Source organism: Scyliorhinus torazame, chromosome 3, assembly GCF_047496885.1.
Source record: "Scyliorhinus torazame isolate Kashiwa2021f chromosome 3, sScyTor2.1, whole genome shotgun sequence".
NCBI classification, from domain to species: domain Eukaryota; kingdom Metazoa; phylum Chordata; class Chondrichthyes; order Carcharhiniformes; family Scyliorhinidae; genus Scyliorhinus; species Scyliorhinus torazame.
Genome location: NC_092709.1, coordinates 42,080,403 through 42,102,308, shown reverse-complemented (window position 1 = coordinate 42,102,308; position 21,906 = coordinate 42,080,403). Strand labels below are relative to the sequence as shown.

The following is a 21,906-nucleotide window of genomic DNA, read 5'->3' as shown; positions in this document are numbered from 1 at the left end:
GGCAAGAGGCGGAAAACTGGTGGCAATGGTTTAGTTGCCTCCTTTCCCTTCCTATAAATCAAACATTTTGAGCTGATGCTGCAACATTCCATTCCAAGGACCTTTGGAAGTTCCCCCCCACACCCCAGCATTATAAGTTGGAGTTGTCACGTGCTGCCTGTTACTAAATAGGTTATCAAAACACATTGCCAATGAAGCCATTTAAATCCTAGCTGTGAGGGACATAGGGAATGCTTTAGTCCTTTTTGTACCTTTTCTAGACTCCTTACTGCATGCAATGATAAGAGAAATTTGGCAGAGATCTATTCTGCTGGATCTCTGTTGAGAATGCACTCTGTGCCAATTGTAAAGAAACAGGGAGCAGAAAGCAAGGCTTCAGAGTAATATTACAATCGAAGGAGGCAACATAGTTTTGTGCTGCACACTTGTTGCTGATATTAGGTGATGGTTGCCAAGTGCAATCTATGTCCAAGGTTGCGAGGCGATCCATGGTTGCTAGGAGATCCAACTGCATACTAAAATTAATTTAAAACCCATAAAACATAGATTCAATGAATAGATTTTCCCATTTAAAAAAACATTTTTGTTTGTTTCCTCCCTGCTGGCAGCTATGGTTCTCAGAAGCCATCGTGGTAATTGTTCTGCTACTTTGTGTCCAGTTTCATTCGTGACTTCAAGAGATTTCGCAATGGAAATTCCCTAATAATTGAGATTGTTGAAGAGATAAAAAAAGGAATGCAAGAAGAATCGGGCAGCTCAGGGTTTGCTGTGCCCAAGTACACTTAAATTTAATGACACAGGACACAGTCCTCACATCAGCAGAGGACTATTTCATGCATTGTCACCAATTCACAAAGGAGGCCAGGACAGAAGCCCCAGGGGTACAATTAATTTATATGAAGGCCTAAATAACCATGAATGCTGAAACCACAGCCCCCCCACAACCCTGCTACTACACTGAGGAAACACACCAGGATTGTGCAGCTCTTTTCCAGCAGAGGGATAATCTGTATTTCCTACCCAAAGAGAGCCAAGAGGTCCAGGAACACCCTGGGACTAGCTTACAGAGGTCAAGCACCAATGGTATAGGCAGGAAAATCATGGGCAATTGCAGGTGTCTTGGGCCAGCAGTTATCATAGATTCCCTCCAGTGCAGAAGGAGGCCATTCAGCGCAATGTGTAAGCCCTAACCCTCTGAAACAACACTCCACCCAAGCCCACTTCCCATCCTATCCCGATAACCCCTTAACCTAGCCTTCACTCCTTGGACACTAAAGGATAATTTAGCATGGCCAATCCACCTAACCTGCACATCTTGACTGTGGGAGGAAACCGGAGAACACGGAGGAAACCCACACAGACATGGGAGAAAGTGCAAACTCTACACCAACAGAAATCCAAGGCCGGTATTGAACTCGGGTCCCTGGCGCTGTGAGGCAGCAGTGCTAACCACTGTGCCTCCATGCCTCCCATGAGCTTAGCATTCCAGAACTTCAGGCAATTGATGGCCCTAATTCGAATTCTGAGCTGCTCTAAAAAGATTAAAACCTGTTTGGCTTTCCTGCAAACATCCACAGGCCCTCCCTGGTGCAGCGGAACTGCAGGAGGATTTCACAGCGTCATATTCTTCAGAGATCCCTCCTTTAGGTGGTGGGGGAGGGGCAGCTGACTCAAGCAGTGGTCAAAATCTGATCCTTTCCCTCTATCCACGAAACCCCCGAGAATCCTGGGGCCTCCAAAGCAAGTGGTGATGGTGGGGGGGAGCACCAAGCAGGACAGGCAGCCAGCACCTACCCCGCAGGGAGCAGTTTCTTTGAAATGCAACGAACAAGCTGAGGGGGCAGAGCCAGATGCTGCAAGGCGAGAGAGAAAGTGGCAGAAGAAGCTCAGGACTTGGGAGCAGCAGGTTCCCAAGGCAGCTTGAAGCCTCTGAAGGTGGCTAAAGAGCCAATAAGGGAAACGTGGACCGGTTCAGACTGATTAGCAGTACCCTTGTGTCTGAGAAGCCTCGTGAGAGGGGAGAAAGACTGCTGTAGGGAGCTTGAAGGTGCCTGGTGACTGCTGCACTGACAAGCTGAGACACTATCTAGGACAGAGCTATGGAATATCAGCGGTGAATAATCTTGGTACATAGTTTTCTAGAGTTCCAATTTCCCCTGATGGTTTATACAGTTTTGATGCCAGTGCGATAAAGAAAACTTGTAAAGTCCAGCCGCTAAAACACAGGTGATAATTGAAAGGGCAGAAACCCAGTGATCTGGGGCGTCATGGTGGCACAGCGTTTGCATTGCTGCCTCACAGCTCCAGAGACCCGGGTTCAATTCCAGCCGCGGGTAACCGTCTGTGTGGAGTATGCACTTTTCCCCCGTGTCTGCGTGGGTTTCCTCCGGGTGCTCCAGTTTCCTCCCACAAGCCAAAGATATGCAGGTTAGGTGGATTGGCCATGCTAAATTGCCCCTTAGTATCCAAAAAGTTAGGTGGGGTTACTGGATTACGGCAATAGGGTGGAGGCATGGGCTTGGGTTGGGTGCTCTTTCCAAGGGCTAGTGTAGGCTCAATGGGCCGAATGGCCTCCTTCTGCACTGTAAATACGATGATTCTATGATTATAACTCCAGCATTTGGTTCTTGTAATTGCAGCTGAAGAAGTAAACCTTCTTGGGATGGCAGTGGCCCAGGCCTTCCGGTGTGGAAGGCAGGGACCAGAGTGAAAGTCAGACATACATCGGGTTAGGAAGCCAGTGTGTTCCAGGCGGCAAGATATCAGGGACTGCTGAGGCTACCCACAGTGCCCAGTTGTGGGTTTATTTGAAGACGGCAAAATCAGGCAGGTGTTTTGACTGCCATCGGGACTGAGAATAGGTACCCTACCTGCGATTATTTTTAAAAATGCATACGGGATTCTACCCTTCGAGTGCTTAAGAGCTGGAACATTTCTAAAACTGGATGAACATTACATTGAACAACATTGACAAAGTAAAGACTCTGAAATTCCAGTGTTTCTGCTGGTCCCTCGTCAGTAACCCTGCAGAAAATCTGAGCCAAAAAGTATTTTTAATATCAGTAAAATTTACTGCTCAAAATGTTCTTCTCCCATAATCAGTAATGCATAACATGCAGTTCGAAATATTGCGAGACATTCAAAGGACCCTGAAAGAAATGCAAAAACATTTCACTCTTCCATGTTGCCTCTGCCACCTTTTCTGAAAGGTAGGGGCAGCATTTAAAAAGGTGGAGTTCGTGAAATCTGCAAACTTCACATGGATTAAGGTTTGACAACAGATGCAGATCTCTTTCATTATAAAAGCGCGTAGGTTGCAACAGCAGAGTGAGCTGAGGCAAGGATGTAACTTCACCTGTTTGCTTTCGAAACCTACTCACCGTATGACAATCAGCTCTACCCAGACTCGAACGAAAGCCGGCAGTGGACCAAAGGCTTCCAGGATGTACGTGTAGTGAGCACCCGATTTCTTTATACTTGTCCCAAGTTCAGCATAAGAGAGTGCTCCTGACAAACAGAAAGGAACAGTGAGGAAAAATAAACGACTTCTCAACAGTATCGTTCTGTACAGATCTGTGAATGCTGAAAGTGTCACATCTGGTATGTACTCAGCTCAGTTCAAAGTTTTGTTACAGAAGCAAAAGAACCTTGGAACAAATGCAACTAACAATGCCGCCCCCCCCCCTCCCCCGCCCTGGCCCCCCGCCTCTAGTAACAGTGATTTTCGACTGGTTTTACTGACCTTGTCAGTGGGCAGGGGTACGGTTGCGATTGAGTTGATAAAACAGCATGGGGTGGGATCACAATTTGCTCGCTGCTACCAATCCAGAGACAAACAAGTGCTGTCATGTGAGAGTACCTTTAAGAAATGGGTGTTTATAAATGGGTGTGTATATAAATATCTGCAGTGAGAGTACCTTTAAGAAATGGGTGTTTACTACTGCAGTGATGTCAGAGAGTGGGTGGAGCTGGATTGTCTGTCAGCTTTTTACTTTCATTTTTGAGCAGGCTGCAGGGTGTGTTTTATTTTCATTTTCAGTGTTGAAGCTGAAGCCAGACCAATCAGGTGTACTGCTGTTCTTTCTGGCATCAAAAGACTATCACTTGATCATTTGGTGAATTCAGAATTATAAATGTTCTCAGTAGTGAATGTAAACTTAATGTGCTTCTGTTGAAAGGTATTTCTTCTGTCTTCTGGATGTAGTTTGGGAAGTTATTAAGGATTACTTAGTGTTGTATTCTTTGGGGGTTGTATTTGAATTGATGGTTGCTAAGATGTTCATTGTACGCTTTAAAAAGGTTAACTTGAGTTCATAGAATGAACATTGTTTTGCTTCAAAAAATACATTTCCATTTCTGCTGCACCACACCTGTAAAGTGGGCCGTGTGCTCCCCATGCCACAATCTATTAAACGTTGTGGGTCAGGGGAACTCCATGATACACTTTGGGGTTCTCTAAACCCTGGCCCATAACAGTGCGTCATAATCAACTTCAGAATGTGCCTCCCTGAAATTATTTAGCACAGACCTGAGAGTGCCTGTTCGAAGCAACAGAACTTATTGCTTTATAGGAACAAGGCTAGTTAGCTCCATATAGCTCCATGTTAGCAACAAAATGATACACTCTGCGTTATCAGGTCACATGGCCTTCTGATTTTAAGCATTGTTGTCCATGGCATTTCACAGGGGCTCAGTCAGTCTCCCAATGTGGGAAACAGCTTAAAATTCAATTTGCGGCCATTCATGTAAGAATCCCCAGCAGATTGTAGGCATTGTATGGTCAGGCTTACTATAGGCAATGCAATGCAACACCTGCCAGGAAATATGTAAGCCACTCATTCACATTTCTGTGTTTTCTCCCCAGAAGAAAGAAAGCCCATTGATTTCTTTTGACCACTTATTGTCCTCTGCTTGACACCAGGATCGATCTGTGTGCAGCAACATGTATAAGAACAGATTAAATGACAAAAAACTGCAGCTCAGCTGTAGTAAAATACATGACATATAAGAAATATATTTATCTAGTGCCTTTCATATTCTCAGGATGGTCCATAATACTTCACCACCAATTCATTGTTTTCTAAATGTAGTCATTATTTTATAGACTAATAAGGCAATAGCAATGAGATGTACAAACAGATCATCTGGTTTTGAGGGATGGAAGCTCGTGAAAGTTCAGAGATGGCTCTGCTTTACTGATGAAAATGTGGCATGGGGGGGGATCTATTTCGTTCATTTGAACAGGGTGATAAGGCAACTGTTTAATATGTCATCCAGAAGACAACACCTTTGACAATATATCACCCAGTCAATGTTGCACTTGAAGTGTCAGCATAGATTCTGATCTTAAATACCGGATTGGGGTTGAGACACGCAACCTACAGACTCAAGGGCAAGAATACTACCACAACCCGGCATTTACGTCAAATAGTACAATGCTTTGGTCCATATAAAAACAGTTTGAGGATCATTATCAAGGATTTCAAAGCACATCATTTGAAAGATAGTGATACAATCAAAGTCAGCATGGATTTACGAAAGGGAAAAATTGTTTGACAAATCTACTGGAATTCTGTGAAGATGTCAGTGATGGAGTTGACCAGGAAAAACTGGTGGGTGTGGTTTATTTACATTTATAGAAATCTTTCAACAAGGTCTCACATAGCAGATTACTATGTAAGGTAAAGCACATGAGATTGAGGGTAGTATCTCAGATGGATAGAAAACTGGTTAGCAGACAGGAAGCAGGAATAAATTGGTCTTTTTACGATTGGCAGACTGCGACTAGTGGGGTACCCCAGGCATCTGTGCCAGGACCCCAACTGTTTGTATTATATATTTATGATTTGGATGAGGGAACTAAATGTATTGTCTTGTGAGAGCACCTTTAAGAAATGGGTTTTTATAAATGGGTACGTATATAAATATCTGTAGTGAGAGTATCTTTAAGAAATGGGTGTTTACTACTGCAGTGATGTCAGAGAGAGGGTGGAGCTGGGCTGCCTGTCAGCTTTTTACTTTCATTTTAGGCTGTTTGCTGCAGGGTGTGTTTTAGTTTCGGTTTCAGTGTTGGAGCTGAAGCCAGACCAAGCAGGTATACTGCTGTTCTCTCTGCCATCAAAAGGCTATCTCGTGATCATTTGGTGAATTCAGAATTATAAATGTTTTCAGTAGTGACTTTAACCTGATGTGCTTCTGATAAAGGTTTTGTTTTTAAGCCGTATGGATGTTAAAAAGGAAAGCTTAAAGGTTTACTTAGTGTTGTAGTCTTTGGGGGTTGTATTTGAATTAATGGTTGCTAAGATGTTCACTGTATGTTTTAAAAAGGGTAACTTGAGTTCATAGAATAAACATTATTTTGCTTTAAAAAATACTTTCCATTTCTGCTCTACCACACCTGTAGAGTGGGCCGTGTGCTCCCCATACCACAATCTATTAAAAGTTGTGGGTCAGGTGAACTCCATGATACACTTTGGAGTTCTCTAAACCCTGGCCTATAATAGTATTATCTGCAATTTTGCAAATGATACGAAATTGGGTGGGAGGGTGAGCTGTGAGGAGGTGTCAGAAATGCTTCAGCGGGATTTGGACAGGCTGAGTGAGTGGGCATACGCATGGCAAATGCAGTATAATGTGGATATATGTGAGGTTATCCATTTTAGTAATAAAAATATAAGGCAGATTATTATTTGATCTGGTGTGAATTGAGAGAGGTGAATACTTCGCGAGACCTTGGTGTCTTTGTGTACCAGTCGTTGAAAGTAAGCCCGCGGGTACAGTAGGCAGTAAAGAAGGCAAATGGTGTGTTGGCCTTCATAGCAAGAGGATTGAATATAGGAACAGTGATGTTTTACTGCAATTGTATAGGGCCTTAGTGAGACCACACCTAGAGTATTGCGTGCAGTTTTAGTTCCTTATCTGAGGAAGGATGTTCTTGCTATGGAAGGAGTGCAGCGAAGATTTACCAGACTGATTCTTGGGATGGCGGGACTGTCATATGAGGAAAGACTAAATTGGTTAGGATTATATCCATTGGAGTTCAGAAGAGTGAAAGCGGATCTTATAGAAACTTATAAAACTCCAACAGGGTAGATTCATGAAGAATGTTCGTGATGGTGGAGGAGACCCGAAATAGGGGTCATAGTTTGAGGATAAGGGGTAAACCTGTTAGGACTGAAGTGAAGAAAAATGTCTTCATCCAGAGAGTGGTTAATCTGTGGAAGGGCAGCATGGGAGCACAAGTGGATAGCACTGTGGCTTCACAGCGCCAGGTTCCCAGGTTCAATTCCCTGCTGGGTCACTGTCTGTGCGGAGTCTGCACGTTCTCCCCGTGTCTGCATGGGTTTCCTCCAGGTGCTCCGGTTTCCCCCCACAGACTAAAAACATGCAGGTTAGGTGGATTGGCTGTGATAAATTGCCCTTAGAGAGCAAAATGGTTAGATGGGGTTATTGGGTTACCGGGATAGGGTGGAAGTGAGGGCTTAAGTGAGTCGGTGCAGACTTGATGGGTCGAATGGCCTCCTTCTGCACTGTATGTTCTATGTAATTTCAAGGAGGAATTGGATATAGCTCTTGGGGCTAAAGGGACCAAAGGATATGGGCGGAAGGCAGGATCAGGGTATTGAATTTGATGATCAGCCATGATCATAATGAATGGTAGAGCAGATTCGAAGGGCCAAATGGCCTCCTCCTGCTTCTATTTTGTATGTTCCTATGTTTATACGGGTGTCATAAGTAGTTGAATGGACTTGTGTTGTGCCACTAAGCATGCCAAACTACAAAGGTTTAAAGTTCAATGCCCTGAATATGATGGGTTATCTGATTTCAGTTGAAATGTTGGTGGCATTGGGTTGACAATTGACCTCGGTGTCCAGGGCGAGGTAGTGGGAAAAATCAGACAGAGTTTCGCCACTTTCAATTGTAACGTAACAACTGCTGGTGAAAAAGTACGTGCGCGCGTGGACATTGGCGGAGAATAGGATGGAAAATGCTTTATGGCCCCGCTAGGGTTGCCAACATTCCAGGACTGGCCTGTGTCTCCAGGATTTGAAGATCAATCTTCAGAACAATCCTGAAGGAAGAATCATTGGGAAATTAAAATAAGGATTTTTTTTTCACATTTTCTTTGAACATATCTCTTTACCAGTTTTTAAAGTATTGAAAATGACAAGGGGAGTGTGTGTGTGTGTGTGGGGCGGGGGGGGGGGGGGGGGTGCGACAGCTGTTTGGCCTACACAGTCAAGCATCATACAACTGGTTCATGTGTCTTTTTGTTTTCCAACAGACATCGGAAGGCAGTACGTCACAAGGATGGGTATTTTGGCCGAATAATGGTTGAAGCATGGGATGAAACCACCAGGAATACATTTAATTACAGTTGCCGACTCTAATTCCTCCTTCCCCAGGCACAATCGAAAGGCCTGCTTAAACCCACTCTGTAACCATACCAGTGACCAACTGGGACTCATGGGTCTGTGCGTAGAAACAATGTGGAATAGAGGAAAGGAGATTAAGTGAAGAAAAATAACTTCACCAGCCTTCTCTGAACACTGAACTGCTTTGCTAGCTTGAAATGAAAGTCTTAAAAAGTTTACGTTTAGAAAGCTTTGACAAAGTGTCAACCAGACTGGAAACACTCGCTCCCTTCTCTCTCTCCACAGATGCTGTTGTCAAGCATTTTCATTTTCTGTTTCTGTTACATTTAGATGGAGTTGTTTCCTGTTACATTGTTATATTATTCGGAAAGAGTTAGAACTAATTGTTATGCGAATGTTGCATCCAGGTTGCCACATTTATTGCAGCATTACAGCCAAGTGCTGAGCAATAATGTATCAATCCAGTGGTCCTATGGAAAGCTGTAGCTCCAGCATTTTGAACCTAGAAGCGTGATTATTTCAAAATTGCGGGCATCAGAAGACATAGGATTTCCAATTTTAAATGAGACTTGTAGCGGAGATTTGTAAAAGTCGGAAAGAGGCAATGGTTAGCCATTGGTTTGATGACAAGACCGGAGAAAGAAGTGAATGATTTGGAAAGCTTCACTTTAACACTTCCCTTTGCCAACCATATTCCTGGGATCCCATTAAAGTTAATGAACTGGTGTCAAGTAAGGATTTGGAAGGTCAAAGGGCAGTGTTTTTGTTCCACCAGTACACTCACGGGCTGTGCTTTGGCCCAACATCATGGTTGGCGGGAGGTGTGGAATGTAACAGCTCTTTCCCCAGTTGGCAGCTGACATAATTTTGCGGTTGTTTCGGAAGAAGGGAGAAGGTGAAGCGAGAGAAATGGACAAGAAGAAGGATGAATGGGAAACCAGAGACGGACTCTTGGGAACGTGTTTCACCCATTCCTCAACGGTTAGATCACCAGAAAGCAAGGAAGGGTCAGTGCAGACGGATTGCTCATTTAACCTAACAGCAGCATCGCCGTTGCTGGAAATGCAGAGAGTATTGGTAATTCAGCATGCATGCCGTTTTCTTGCTGTTTTAGAATTTGCTTGACGTACTGTTGGGCTCCCCTCTTTGCCTCGTCTGATGATTTGGCAACTTTAGTTGTCAGTGTTGCATATATCCTCACCCAATGAAGGATTGTGTCATTCTCCCCCCAGCACCACACACACACACACACACACACAAAATAGTCAGGTTTACAAATTTCAAACAGAAACAAAGCTACAGCAGAAACAAATTTCTTCATCGATAATTGCACAACTGAGGGAGAATTCAGAACGTCCAATTCACCTAACAAGCATGTCTTTCGGGACTTGTGGGAGGAAACCGGAGCACCCGGAGGAAACCCACGCAGACACGGGGAGAATGTGCAGACTCTGCACAGACAGTGACTCAAGCCGGGAATCGAACCCGAGCCCCTGGCGCTGTGAAGCAACAGTGCTAACCACTGTGCTACTGTGTCGCTCTTGGATGAACATTCTTATTTATCTTAGCCCACAGATATTGACACTCTTGATGTGTTGGGTACCCTGGATCTGTGGAGACTGTGTATACCTTAGCAGTAACATAGATAGGCTACCAACACTTGTAATAGTACAACTCTATTTTAGTTAACTAAGAGCTGTTAAACTTACTTGCACTGTGGGTCGACACTATGTTAGATTGACTGAAGACCTATGCCTAACCTGACCAGCCAAACTGCTAGCATATGGTGGATGTTTGTGCTACTGACTGCGGGCTCTGTCTGTCTCAGAGGCTGCATCCCAAATGAGCGGGAAAACTAGAGCCCTCTGTCTTTATAGTGACCGTGCCCTAACTGGTGATTGGCTGCTGTGTTGTGTGTGTTGATTGGTCTTGCAGTGTCAGTCAGTGTGTGTCTCTGCACCATCATATACTGATGTGTATATTATGACATCCCCCCTTTTCTAAAAAAAAGTGTGTTTGTGGCAATAAATAATGTAGTATGCGAACGTTCCTAACTATGTGTGGCACATGCGAGCATATTTACAGGACTATGTACAGAAACTCTAAGATAATTACATTGGAATGTGTCTAGTGCAGATGGACAGAATGTAACACAAAATATAACTTGAACAACAGTATGTACAAACCAGTGAGTTAATCAAACAGGGTAACGAAACAATCAGTTCATGAGTTCAAAGAGTCCATGAATTCAGGCAGTTCATAAATTCAGTCTCTGAGGTGGACGACGAATTCTGGTTGACCGCCTCAAGGGTGGGTCAGGGGCCGCCTGTTCTGGAATGGGCAGGACTGTGTCAGACTCAGAGGGTGGCAGAGCGAAAGGGAGATCTGCAAAGTCCGTGATGGGTTCGTCGTGACGGCGAGGCAGGACATGATGATCTGGTGGCGAGCGGGGAAGGAGTCGTAGTGCCCGCCTATTTCGGCGAAGAAGAGAGCCGTCTTGTAGACAAACCAAAAATGGCCTGGGGGCCACTTGTCTGAGCACCACAGCGGTGGCGGACCAACCACCATCGGGATGTTGGACACGGACCTTGTCATCAGGAGCCAGAGCAGGGAGATCCGTGGTGCGGGCGTTGTACGCCGATTTGTGTTGGGCCCGAGACAACTGCATTCGACGAAGGACCGGAAGGTTGTCCAAGTCCGGGACATGAATGGCCGGCACCATCATCCGCAGCGTGCGATTCATCAACAACTGAGCCGGTGACAGGCCGGTAGACAATGGAGCTGATCTGTAAGCAAGCAGGGCGAGGTAAAAATCGGACCCTACATCGGCCGCCTTGCACAGGAGTCATTGGACAATGTGCACCCCCTTTTCAGCTTTGCCATTGGATTGGGGGCAATGGGGACTGAACGTGACATGTGTGAAATTGTATCGTTTGGCAAATTGGACCACTCCTGACTGGCAAAACACGGGCCATTGTCGGACATGACCGTGAGCAGGATGCCATGGCGAGCGAAGGTTTCCTTGCACGCCTGAATGACCGCAGTTGAGGTGAGGTTGTGTAGTCTAACTACCTCCGGATAGTTTGAGAAATAGTTCATTATGAGGACGAGTACATGGAACAGGTTGATGCCCACTTTGGTCCAGGGAGACATGACCAACTCATGGGGTTGCAAAGTCTCTCTTGGCTGAGCAGGCTGGAAACGCTAGCATGTTGGGCAGTTAAGAACGGCATTGGCAATGTCCTCGTTGATTCCAGGCCAGTATACTGCCTCACTGGCCCGTTGCCGGCATTTCTCCACTCCCAGGTGGCCCTCATGGAGCTGCTCAAGGACGAGGTTCCGCATGCTGTGCGGAATGACAATCCTGTCCAGCTTTAGTAGAATTCCATCTGCCACCGCCAGGTCATCTTCAATGTTATAGAATTGAGGGCATTGGCCCTTGAGCCACCCGTCTGTCAGGTGGCGCATGACACATTGGAGCAGGGGATCCTTGGCCGTCTCACGACGAATATGGATGAGTCGTTCGTCCGTGGTGGGCAGATTGGATGCGGCGACTGCCACCTGAACATCAATTTGGCACACGAAGCCCGCTGGGTCGCAGGGTGTGGTGACAGATCGGGAGAGTGCATCGGTGATGATAAGCTCCTTACCCGGGGTGTCGACGAGTTTGAAGTCGTACCGCCTGAGTTTAAGGAGAATGCGCTGCAGGCACGGCGTCATGTCGTTAAGGTCTTTTTGAATGATATTGACCAGTGGCCTGTGGTCTATCTCGACTGTGAACTTTGGGAGTCCATAGACATAGTCATGGAATTTGACGACTCCGGTAAGAAGGCCCAGGCACTCTTTTTCAATTTGCGCATAGCGCTGTTCGGTGGGCGTAATTGCACGTGACGCGTATGTGACAGGAGCCCATGAGGAGGCGTTGTCACGTTGAAGGAGCACTGCTCCAATGCCAGACTGACTGGCATCCGTGGAGATCTTTGTTTCTTTGGCCGGATCGAAAAATCCCAACACCAGGGCCTTGGTCAGCTTCGCCCTGAGTTCCCGCTATTCTTGTTCGTGGGCGGGGAGCCATTGGAACTCGGTCGTCTTCTTGACCAGGTTCCTGAGAGCCATGGTGTGGGAGGCGAGGTTAGGGATGAATTTCCCCAGGAAATTAACCATGCCCAGGAAGCGGAGGACCGCCTTCTTGTCCTCCGGTGTCTTCATGGCCTTAATGGCAGATACCTTGTCAGCATCCAGCTGCACGCCAAACTGTGAAATGTGGTCTCCGAGGAATTTAAGTTCTGTTTGACCAAAGGAGCATTTGACCCTGTTGAGGTGGAGGCCATGCTCATGGATTCATCGGAAGATGCGTTGGAGGCGATCAATGTGCTCCTGCGGGGTGGTAGACCAGACGATTATGTCGTCCACTTATACGCGAACCCCTTCGATACCTTCCATCATCTGCGCCATTATTCTGTGGAACATTTCCGATGCAGAGATGATGCCAAATGGCATCCGGTTGTAGCAGTACCGGCCAAATGGGGTGTTAAAGGTGCAGAGCTTCCGACTGGATGCGTCGAGTTGGATCTGCCAGAACCCCTTGGATGCATCTAGCTTGGTGAAAAATTTGGCGTGAGCCATCTCGCAGGTGAGTTCTTCGCGCTTTGGAATGAGATAGTGTTCTTTCATAATATTGCGGTTGAGGTCCTTGGGATAAATACATATGTGTAATTCGCCGGATGGCTTTTTCACGCACATCATAGAGCTGACCCAGTCAGTCGGTTCTGTAACTTTTGAAAATTATGCCCAGGTCCTGGAGGTCCTGCAGCTGCTGCTTGAGGCGGTCCTTGAGGGGTGCTGGTACCCTGCGAGGTGCGTGCACCACAGGCGTGGCATTTGGTTTTAACAAAATTTTATAAGTGTATGGGAGTGTGCCCATGCCCTCGAATACACCGTGGTATCGCGTGATGATACCACGGTTGACCGTGAGGGTGGCACACCACTTTGCCTCGCCATCCCCTCGGCCAGTGCGCGCATGGGCGGGAGCGAAAAGCGCACAAAATGGCCGCCCTCATCCAGGCTTAGGCCCTGGAGTTGTTTAATGGCTTGCACCCACTCTGCCTCATGGGAACCTTGCCGCGCCGTTTCAGCCGCTTGAATGTGCGAGTATCGGTTAGTGGCGTGTGTGGTGGTATGTATTAGGGGTAATACAGTACACCATGAATGCCGAGGAGCTATTGGAGGACAGATGCTGGGTCCCGATTGGACCTGCCGCCTACTGGGCTCCACCGAGATAGGCGGGGTATAAGAACCCCGTTTACTCCCCGCAGCTGCATTCTGTGACTGAGCTGCTGGGGAACAGGTCTGAACAAGTTTGCTCAATAAAGCCTCGATTGAAGTTCTCTACGTCTCGCCTCGTGTGTGATCAATGGTGCTACAATTTATTGAGCAGACTTAAAAAGGAATATGGAGCTCCGGATCGCCCCGGAGTGCCTGCGAATCGGCCCCCAAGCAGCTGACGCAACATCGGCGTTTAAACACTGGCTGGCGTGCTTTGAGGGGTACCTCCGAACGGCCCCCGGCAGACCAACGGAAGACCAGAAGATGCAGGTCCTGCATTCCCGAGTGAGTCCCGAAATCTCCGCACTCATCGAGGACGCGGAAGAATTCCCAGCGCCGATCAACTTGGTGAAACAGACCTACATTAGGCCCGTCAACCAGGTCTACGCACGCTACCAGCTCGCGACGAGACGACAAATCCCCGGGGAATCGCTGGACGAATTATTCTATGCGCTGACGATCCTGGGAAGAAACTGCGACTGCCCAGCGGTAACTGCGAATGAACATACGGACCTCCTGATCAGAGACGCTTACGTAGCAGGTTTGGCATCGTCGCAAATTCGCCAGAGACTTTTAGAGAAAGACTCTCTCGGACTCACAGAGGCACGGGCCCTTGCAGCCTCCCTCGACGTGGCCTCCCAAAACGCACGCGCCTATGCCCCCGACCGCACTACAGCTCCTTGGGCTCCGTGGAACCCGCCGCGTCCGACCCCCCGGCAATAGTCCCTGGAGAGCTCAGGTGGTAGTAGTGAAGACAGCGGAGAAGCAGAGGATGGTCGTAGACTACAGTCAGACCATCAACAGGTACACGCAGCTAGATGCGTACCCTCTTCCCCGCACATCCGACATGGTCAATCGGATTGCACAGTACAAGGTCTTATCCACCGTGGACCTTAAGTCTGCCTACCACCAGCTCCCCATTCGCCCCCGTGACTGCAAGTACACTGCCTTCGAAGCAGACGGGCGGCTATACCACTTCTTAAGCGTTCCATTCGGCCTCACGAACGGAGTCTCGGTCTTCCACCGTGAGATGGACCGAATGGTTGACCAGCACGGTTTACGGGCCACGTTCCCGTGCCTCGACAACGTCACCATCTGCGGCCACGACCAGCAGGACCACGACGCCAACCTCCGCAAATTCCTCCAGATCGCTAACGCCCTCAACCTCACCTACAACAAGGAAAAATGCGTGTTTACCACCGACCGTCTAGCCATCTTGGGCTACGTAGTGCGTAATGGAGTGATAGGCCCCGACCCTGAACACATGCACCCCCTCATGGAGTTTCCTCTTCCCCACTGTGCCAAAGCCCTGAAACGCTGCCTGGGCTTCTTTTCTTATTACGCCCAGTGGGTCCCCCAGTATGCAGACAAGGCCCGCCCACTAATCCAGTCTACTACTTTTCCCCTGTCCACAGAGGCCCGGCAGGCCTTCAGCCGCATCAAAGCGGATATCGCAAAGGCCACGATGCGCACCATCGACGAGTACCTCCCCTTCCAAGTCGAGAGCGACGCATCCGACGTAGCTCTGGTGGCCACTCTCGACCAAGCGGGCTGACCCGTGGCCTTTTTCTCCCGGACCCTCCACGCTTCAGAAATTCGCCACTCCTCAGTAGAAAAGGAGGCCCAAGCCATAGTGGAAGCTGTGCGACATTGGAGACATTACCTGGCCGGTAGGAGATTCACTCTCCTCACTGACCAACGGTCGGTAGCCTTCATGTTCGATAATGCACAGCGGGGCAAGATAAAGAACGACATGATCCTGCGGTGGAGGATCGAACTCTCCACCTACAACTATGAGATCTTGTCCCGTCCCGGGAAGCTGAACGAGCCGTCTGATGCCCTATCTCGCGGCACATGTGCCAACGCACAAGTGGACCGCCTCCAAGCCCTCCACGAGGACCTCTGCCACCCGTGGGTCACTCGCTTCTACCACTTTATAAAGGCCCGCAATCTCCCGTACTCCGTCGAGGAGGTCCGAACAGTCACCAGGAACTGCCAAATCTGTGCAGAATGCAAACCGCATTTTTTCAGGCCAGATAGAGCGCACCTGATAAAGGCTTCCCGTCCCTTTGAACGCCTCAGTCTGGATTTCAAAGGCCCCCTCCCCTCCACTGATCGCAACACGTACTTTCTTAACGTCGTTGATGAATACTCCAGTTTCCCCTTCCCCATCCCCTGCCCCGACATGACCGCGGCCACAGTCATTAAAGCCCTCTGCACCATCTTTACCCTGTTCGGTTTCCCCGCCTACATCCATAGCGATAGGGGGTCCTCCTTCATGAGTGACGAGCTGCGTCAATTCCTGCTCAGCAAGGGCATAGCCTCGAGCAGGACGACCAGCTACAACCCCCGGGGGAACGGGCAGGTAGAGAGGGAGAACGGAACGGTCTGGAAGACCGTCCTACTGGCCCTACGGTCTAGGAGTCTCCCAACTTCCCGCTGGCAGGAAGTCCTCCCGGATGCCCTTCATTCTATCCGGTCCCTGCTGTGCACCACCACAAACCAAACGCCGCACGAGCGCCTCCTTGTGAATCCTGAGGAAGGAGCAGCGCTCCGAAAGCTAGTGACATCGAAACAAACCTGTTGGACTTTAACCTGGTGTTGTAAGACTTCGTATTGTTGTAAATAGTTAACACTGCTAATCGGGTAAAATGTGAATAATTCAGTGGCCCAGTAAAATGCCGGTGATGCGGAGCGGCGGGGGAGGACGGACGCTGTCCATACTACCGGATGGCTGATTGCTGGTCGAAGGCAGATCACTTGCAGGTAGGTCTATTAAACTCAAACATCACATACTGGTACCATGGTGTGTTGGGTACTCTGGATCTGTGGAGACTGCGTTTACCTTAGCAGTAACATAGACAGGCTACCAACACGTGTAATATTACAACTCTATTTTATTTAACTAAGAGCTGTTAAACATACTTGCGCTGTGGGTCGACACTATGTTAGATTGACTGAAGACCTATGCCTAACCTGACCAGACTATACTGCTAGCACATGGTGGATGTTTGTGCTCATAGCTTCCTTCCACAACAGAAAGCCTGAATGAAGCCGAGCAATTACACTTCGACTATCCTTTAAAAGAGAAGAGGTTTGATAAGAGGAATGGAGCCAGAATCTCAATACCACAATCAGCATCAAAAAGTATTGCGCACAACTTACTCCAGAAACATTTCACAGATTTCACCCCGGTTAACGATGATAAGTGCTCCAGGAATGTGACTAGAAAAGCGTCCTCCGACATATCATTCCCTTCACAGCCAACTATTCTGGGTAGCAGTTTAGGGACGTGACAGTGTGTACAATCCAGGAAGACCCACGTTAGTACTTGCTTCTCCAATTCCACAGGACAGTGAGTATCGTCACAAGCAGAACAAAGACAATTCTGGTCCTCCCAAGATTGCAGCCTCAGAAGAGGGTACAAATGACGGGGAAGGGAAGAAAGATAGGGTATGATTTGTATCTGTATGTGGAGAAGGTTTGGCTTTCTCTGCATAGTCAACTCACTTGTAGATGTTAGTTTTCTTTGTGTGGGTCTCACTTTTTATTTGTGTACCTCACCTTTGACTTTCTCTCATAACCTTTATTGTCACAATTAGGCTTACATTAACACTGCAATGAAGTTACTGTGAAAAGCCCCTAGTCGCCACATTCCGGCGCATGTTCGGGTACACAGAGAATTCAGAATGTCCAATTCATCTAACAAGCATGTCTTTCGGGACTTGTTTTGGAAACCGGAGCACCCGGAGGAAATGCACGCAGACACAGAGAGAGCGTGCCGATTCCGTACAGACAGTAACCCAAGCCGGGAATCGAACCTGGGATCCTGGCAATGTGAAGCAACAGTGTTAACTACTATGCTACCGTGCCGCCCTACCACTGTGCTACCGTGCCACCCCATGTCTATATATGCAGAATCTCAGTTTTGCGTTCATGGTGAATTGTGTTATCATATACAGTGACGTCCCACTGTTCAGAGGGATTACGTTCACATGAAACTGCACAAGTAGTAAAATCGAAACGCACTCTTCAATGGGAATCAATTAGATAGGTACCAGCAATGCGAGGGAAGCATTGGTTGGTGCAGTTACTGTATAACACATTGTGGTACCTTTATACGGCAGGCAGTGCGGGGAGGTCTCTGAACAATTTAAGACGTGTATTGAAAATTTTTAAATGGGGCTGAGGTGGAGATGGTTAGCAGTTTCAAATTCCTAGGGGTACACATCTCCAAAAATCTGTCCTGGTCCACCCACGTCGACGCTACCACCAAGAAAGCATAGCAGCGCCAATACTTCCTCAGGAAACTAAGGAAATTCGGCATGTCCACATTTACTCTTACCAACTTTTACAGTGCACCATAGAAAGCATCCTATCTGGCAGCATCACAGCCTGCTATGGCAACTGCTCGGCCCAGTACCGCAAGAAACTTCAGAGAGACGTGAACACTGCCCAGTCCATCACACGAACCTGCCTCCCATCCATTGACTCCATCTACCCCTCCCGCTGCCTGGGGAAAGCGGGCAGCATAATCAAAGATCCCTCCCACCCGGCTTACTCGCTCTTACAACTTCTTCCATCGGGCAGGAGATACAGAAGTCTGAGAACACGGACGAACAGACTCAAAAACAGCTTCTTCCCCGTGTTCCCAGACTCCGAAACGACCCTCTTATGGACTGACCTCATTAACACTACAACCTGTATGCTTCATCCGATGTCGGTGCTTATGTAGTTACATTGTGTACCTTGTGTTGCCCTATTATGTATTTTCTTTTATTTCCTTTGCTCTTCATGTACTTAATGATCTGTTGAGCTGCTCACAGAAAAATAATTTTCACTGTACCTCGGTACATGTGACAATAAACAAATCCAAATCCAACCCAATCCAATCTAAAATAATCCTCATTTTAAGAAAAAATGGGAATCACTCAAACCTGGCAGACAGAATTGGTGAGCATTTCAAAACTGAACAGAACTGTTGGGTGGAATTCCTCCATCCGGGTCTAAATCCTGTGGTGGGTGTTTCTCGCTGCGGAGGCCAACAGGAAGCAACACCAAGGCCGGGATTCTCCGAGCCTCCATTCCGCAATCGTGCTTGGCCCGGGAGCGGAGAATCGGCATCAGACTAGCGATCGGGTCCGACGCCGCTCCCGCAATTCTCCGGGGACCGGAGAATCGCCGCCAATTGTGCATGTGCGAACGACACAGTGCCGGTCGGGGGCCATTGAAAGAGGCCCCCCACGACGATTCTCCATTGGCAACTGGCCAAATTCCCGCCGCCGTGCTTCACTCTTGGTTCCAGCCAGCGGTACTCGGAGTGGCGGCTGTGGACTCAGTCTGCGGCCGCCCTGGTGGGGGACGGGGGGGATCCATCTCCGGGAGGGGCCTCCAGGACGGTCAGGCTCGTGATCGGGGATCACCGTTCGGCGGGCGCGCGCAATCTGGGAGGGCCTATATTGTTGGGGCCGGTCCGCGGGGTGGGTCCGCCACGTTGAGCAGGGGCTCGCGCCGCAGGCCACCACCGGGCGCATGGACGGACCTCCATCCGGAGGTGCAGTGCCCCGTATCGGCAGCCGGAGCTGCGAGGAGCACTCCGGGATCCTGCTAGCCCCCGTCAGCTAGGAGAATCACTCTGGACTTTTTCCAGGAATGTCCAGAGTGATAAGCGCCCATTTTCCCACGGGCGTGGGGACATAAGAATTTCGCCCCATATCTTCTGTCCCCAGAGTAACTAATTATTCATCCGGAAGTTTTGCACTGTCCTCCAGGCTGTGCAGGACTGATGGTGCACGCCTTGCCATCATATGTGGCTGCCATATTTAAAAGGCGGCCGACAACACTGACCCACGATTGAAGAAAGAAGATGGACCTCCAGGAACACTCTGAGGCTGGAGGTTGGACCTCCTCAAAGACACGGAAGCTGGTAGGTCCACCTGATAGATGCTTCCCCCCGCCCACTGCTGTGGTGTTGAAGGTTTGGTGGCGAACTCCATGCTGAACTCCGGAGACAGCCCCAGGCCTTCTGCAGATAAGTATTGACCTTTGTATGCCACATGGCTCCAGACTTGTTCTGGACCAGTGCGTTTTCACATTGGCTTTGCGGAGATTTGGGCATGGGGAGACAGATTCCGGTCGAACCTTCATCTGCATTCCATTGGGGGATGCAATGCGGTCTCACACCGGCCTCCAGCAGGATTCCGGTTCCTCCACGATGGGCACCATCGGAAGATCCTGCTGTAATTTCATGTTGGCGTGAAACCAATTTTTGGGCCTCCAGCCAAATTCTCGTCCCTCTACCCACCATTGATGCTGCCGACAGGGCCATGGGAGAATTCTGCCCGTTACTGTAAAATTGTCCTGAAAGAAACAAACATTTTGAGGTTAATCTCACCTCCCAGGCTGCAGTTCAACGGCAACTATTGCATGCACCACTTTGCACCCCAGTTGGGAAAGTGTTTAAAAAAGAATTAAACATCCACAGCCAGGAGACATGGAAGGAATTTGCTTCCAGACACCGTCTCCCAATTAAAACATGCCAACGGTCTTGGCTCTGTCATGACTTCTCTCCCCTCGTGGGCAAGAGGAAAAGTGGGAGAGAAAACATAGATAAGCAAATAATTGCTCGTAATGGGCGAGGTGGTGTGCGAAGGCTTTAGCACGGCTCAGCAATTATGCAAACAAGGAAGTCACGAAAGGTTGGACTGTACTGTAATCAAACGTGGCTCACGTTTGTCATATTCATTGCTCCCAGTTCAAAAACCGTGTACATCACCAATTTGGTTCAGTTGTAATATAAAACCTATTGCCCGAAAGCCCAAATGTCCTAACATGCAAGCACAACATTGGCAGTCACTATGGGACTTGGGTAATAATATGTAGATATTAAGTTCTGAAATGATGGTTGAGACCATTAGAATATCGTAGGGCGGGTTGGCAGTCGAACTCCAGCGACTGACCTGGGATTTACACTGGGAGAGATTGGACACTTGTTGGTGTTGCATGTGAGTTTTTTAAAGGGGAACTGCAGATGAAAAGACCAGCATGTACTTTCGGCTACATGCCAACATTTAAACAATGTTTTGTTGTCACAGGCAGGGGAAGTACTTCATGCTGTTGCTCTGTTTACTTGCTATAAATATGGGGGTTAATAAGGTCACCTTTCTTAATCCTAATTATGAGTATGCTTCAGAGTCGCCAGGTATCTCTCGATACCGCCATAAGATTCAACCCAAATACCGATCAAAGAGCCAATACACCAGTTAGTTAGTTCAAAGTCAATACTACTCTATTTACACACAGTATGATTTACTCATGCGCAATAGCACTGCAGGCTAAACTATATCTATCACTAACACCTATACTTTACTTCGGGTGCCCACTTAGGTCAGAGGAACAATGGCTGTTGTTCGGATCTGGGCCTGTTGGGTTCGAAGAGGTAACAGGAGTACAGCTAACGTCGTCCGTCTGGTAACGAGCGTTGAACTTGAACGTACTTGCTTCTGGTGGTGCTGGTGGAAGGGTCTCTCCGCTTGAGAGTCGAATCCAAGAGAGTGAACCTTTCCCGGGGGTTCCTTCCTATACTTGGAGGGGCATCGCGCGCTTTTAGGTGGGCCTTAAACTTGGTCCCAATTAATTGAGCAGCTTCTTGATCATTGTCATCGATCTAAGCCAATAAAGGGGTGGGTGCCTTGATGTCTGGGCGTGTCTTAGATGGCCGTTGGCCTTGCTTTGTTTGTGTTTTCTGGTTGGGGTACTGGCGCCGGAATGTCTGAGACAGTATCGGCTACCTGAACATTAGTCCTTTGTTCCCGGAGATGTGCCATCAATATGTAAATCAACCCAGAGTTTTGATTCCGTCTGCTGACTGCCTTCCAAATATACATTCAGGCTCTGTGCCTGCTTGGTGCTTTGTATTGTCCATTTTTTCCTATAGGCTCTGCGAGTGTCCATTTTGTATACTGGAAGTGGCCATCCCAGATGCTACAATGCCACAGGCAAAGATTAGCACAGCCCTTTCTGCTAGACGGACAGAAGATTGGTAGCGTTGGAGGTTTTCAACATGGTTGCTGTGTTATTCACATCTGAGGTTTCCAAGGGGCCGGTCCTGATAAGCCAAAAAACAAACACCGAGGGGCTAAGAGGTGGAGTTTTCCAGCCCCCACTGATGTTAAGATTTACTCCAATTAGCCTGCCACTAATCTCG

The 21,906-nt window shown here is 48.1% G+C and overlaps 1 protein-coding gene across 1 annotated transcript in view; it reads right to left on the bottom strand.

The window, feature by feature from the left end:
- slc7a11 (solute carrier family 7 member 11) overlaps nucleotides 1-21,906 on the bottom strand; it is a 258,680-nt gene that overhangs the window by 195,891 nt on the left and 40,883 nt on the right. Inside the window, exon 2 of the mRNA XM_072495573.1 lies at nucleotides 3,381-3,507. Coding sequence (XP_072351674.1) covers nucleotides 3,381-3,507 — 127 coding nt within the window. The remainder of the gene's footprint in view (nucleotides 1-3,380; nucleotides 3,508-21,906) is intronic.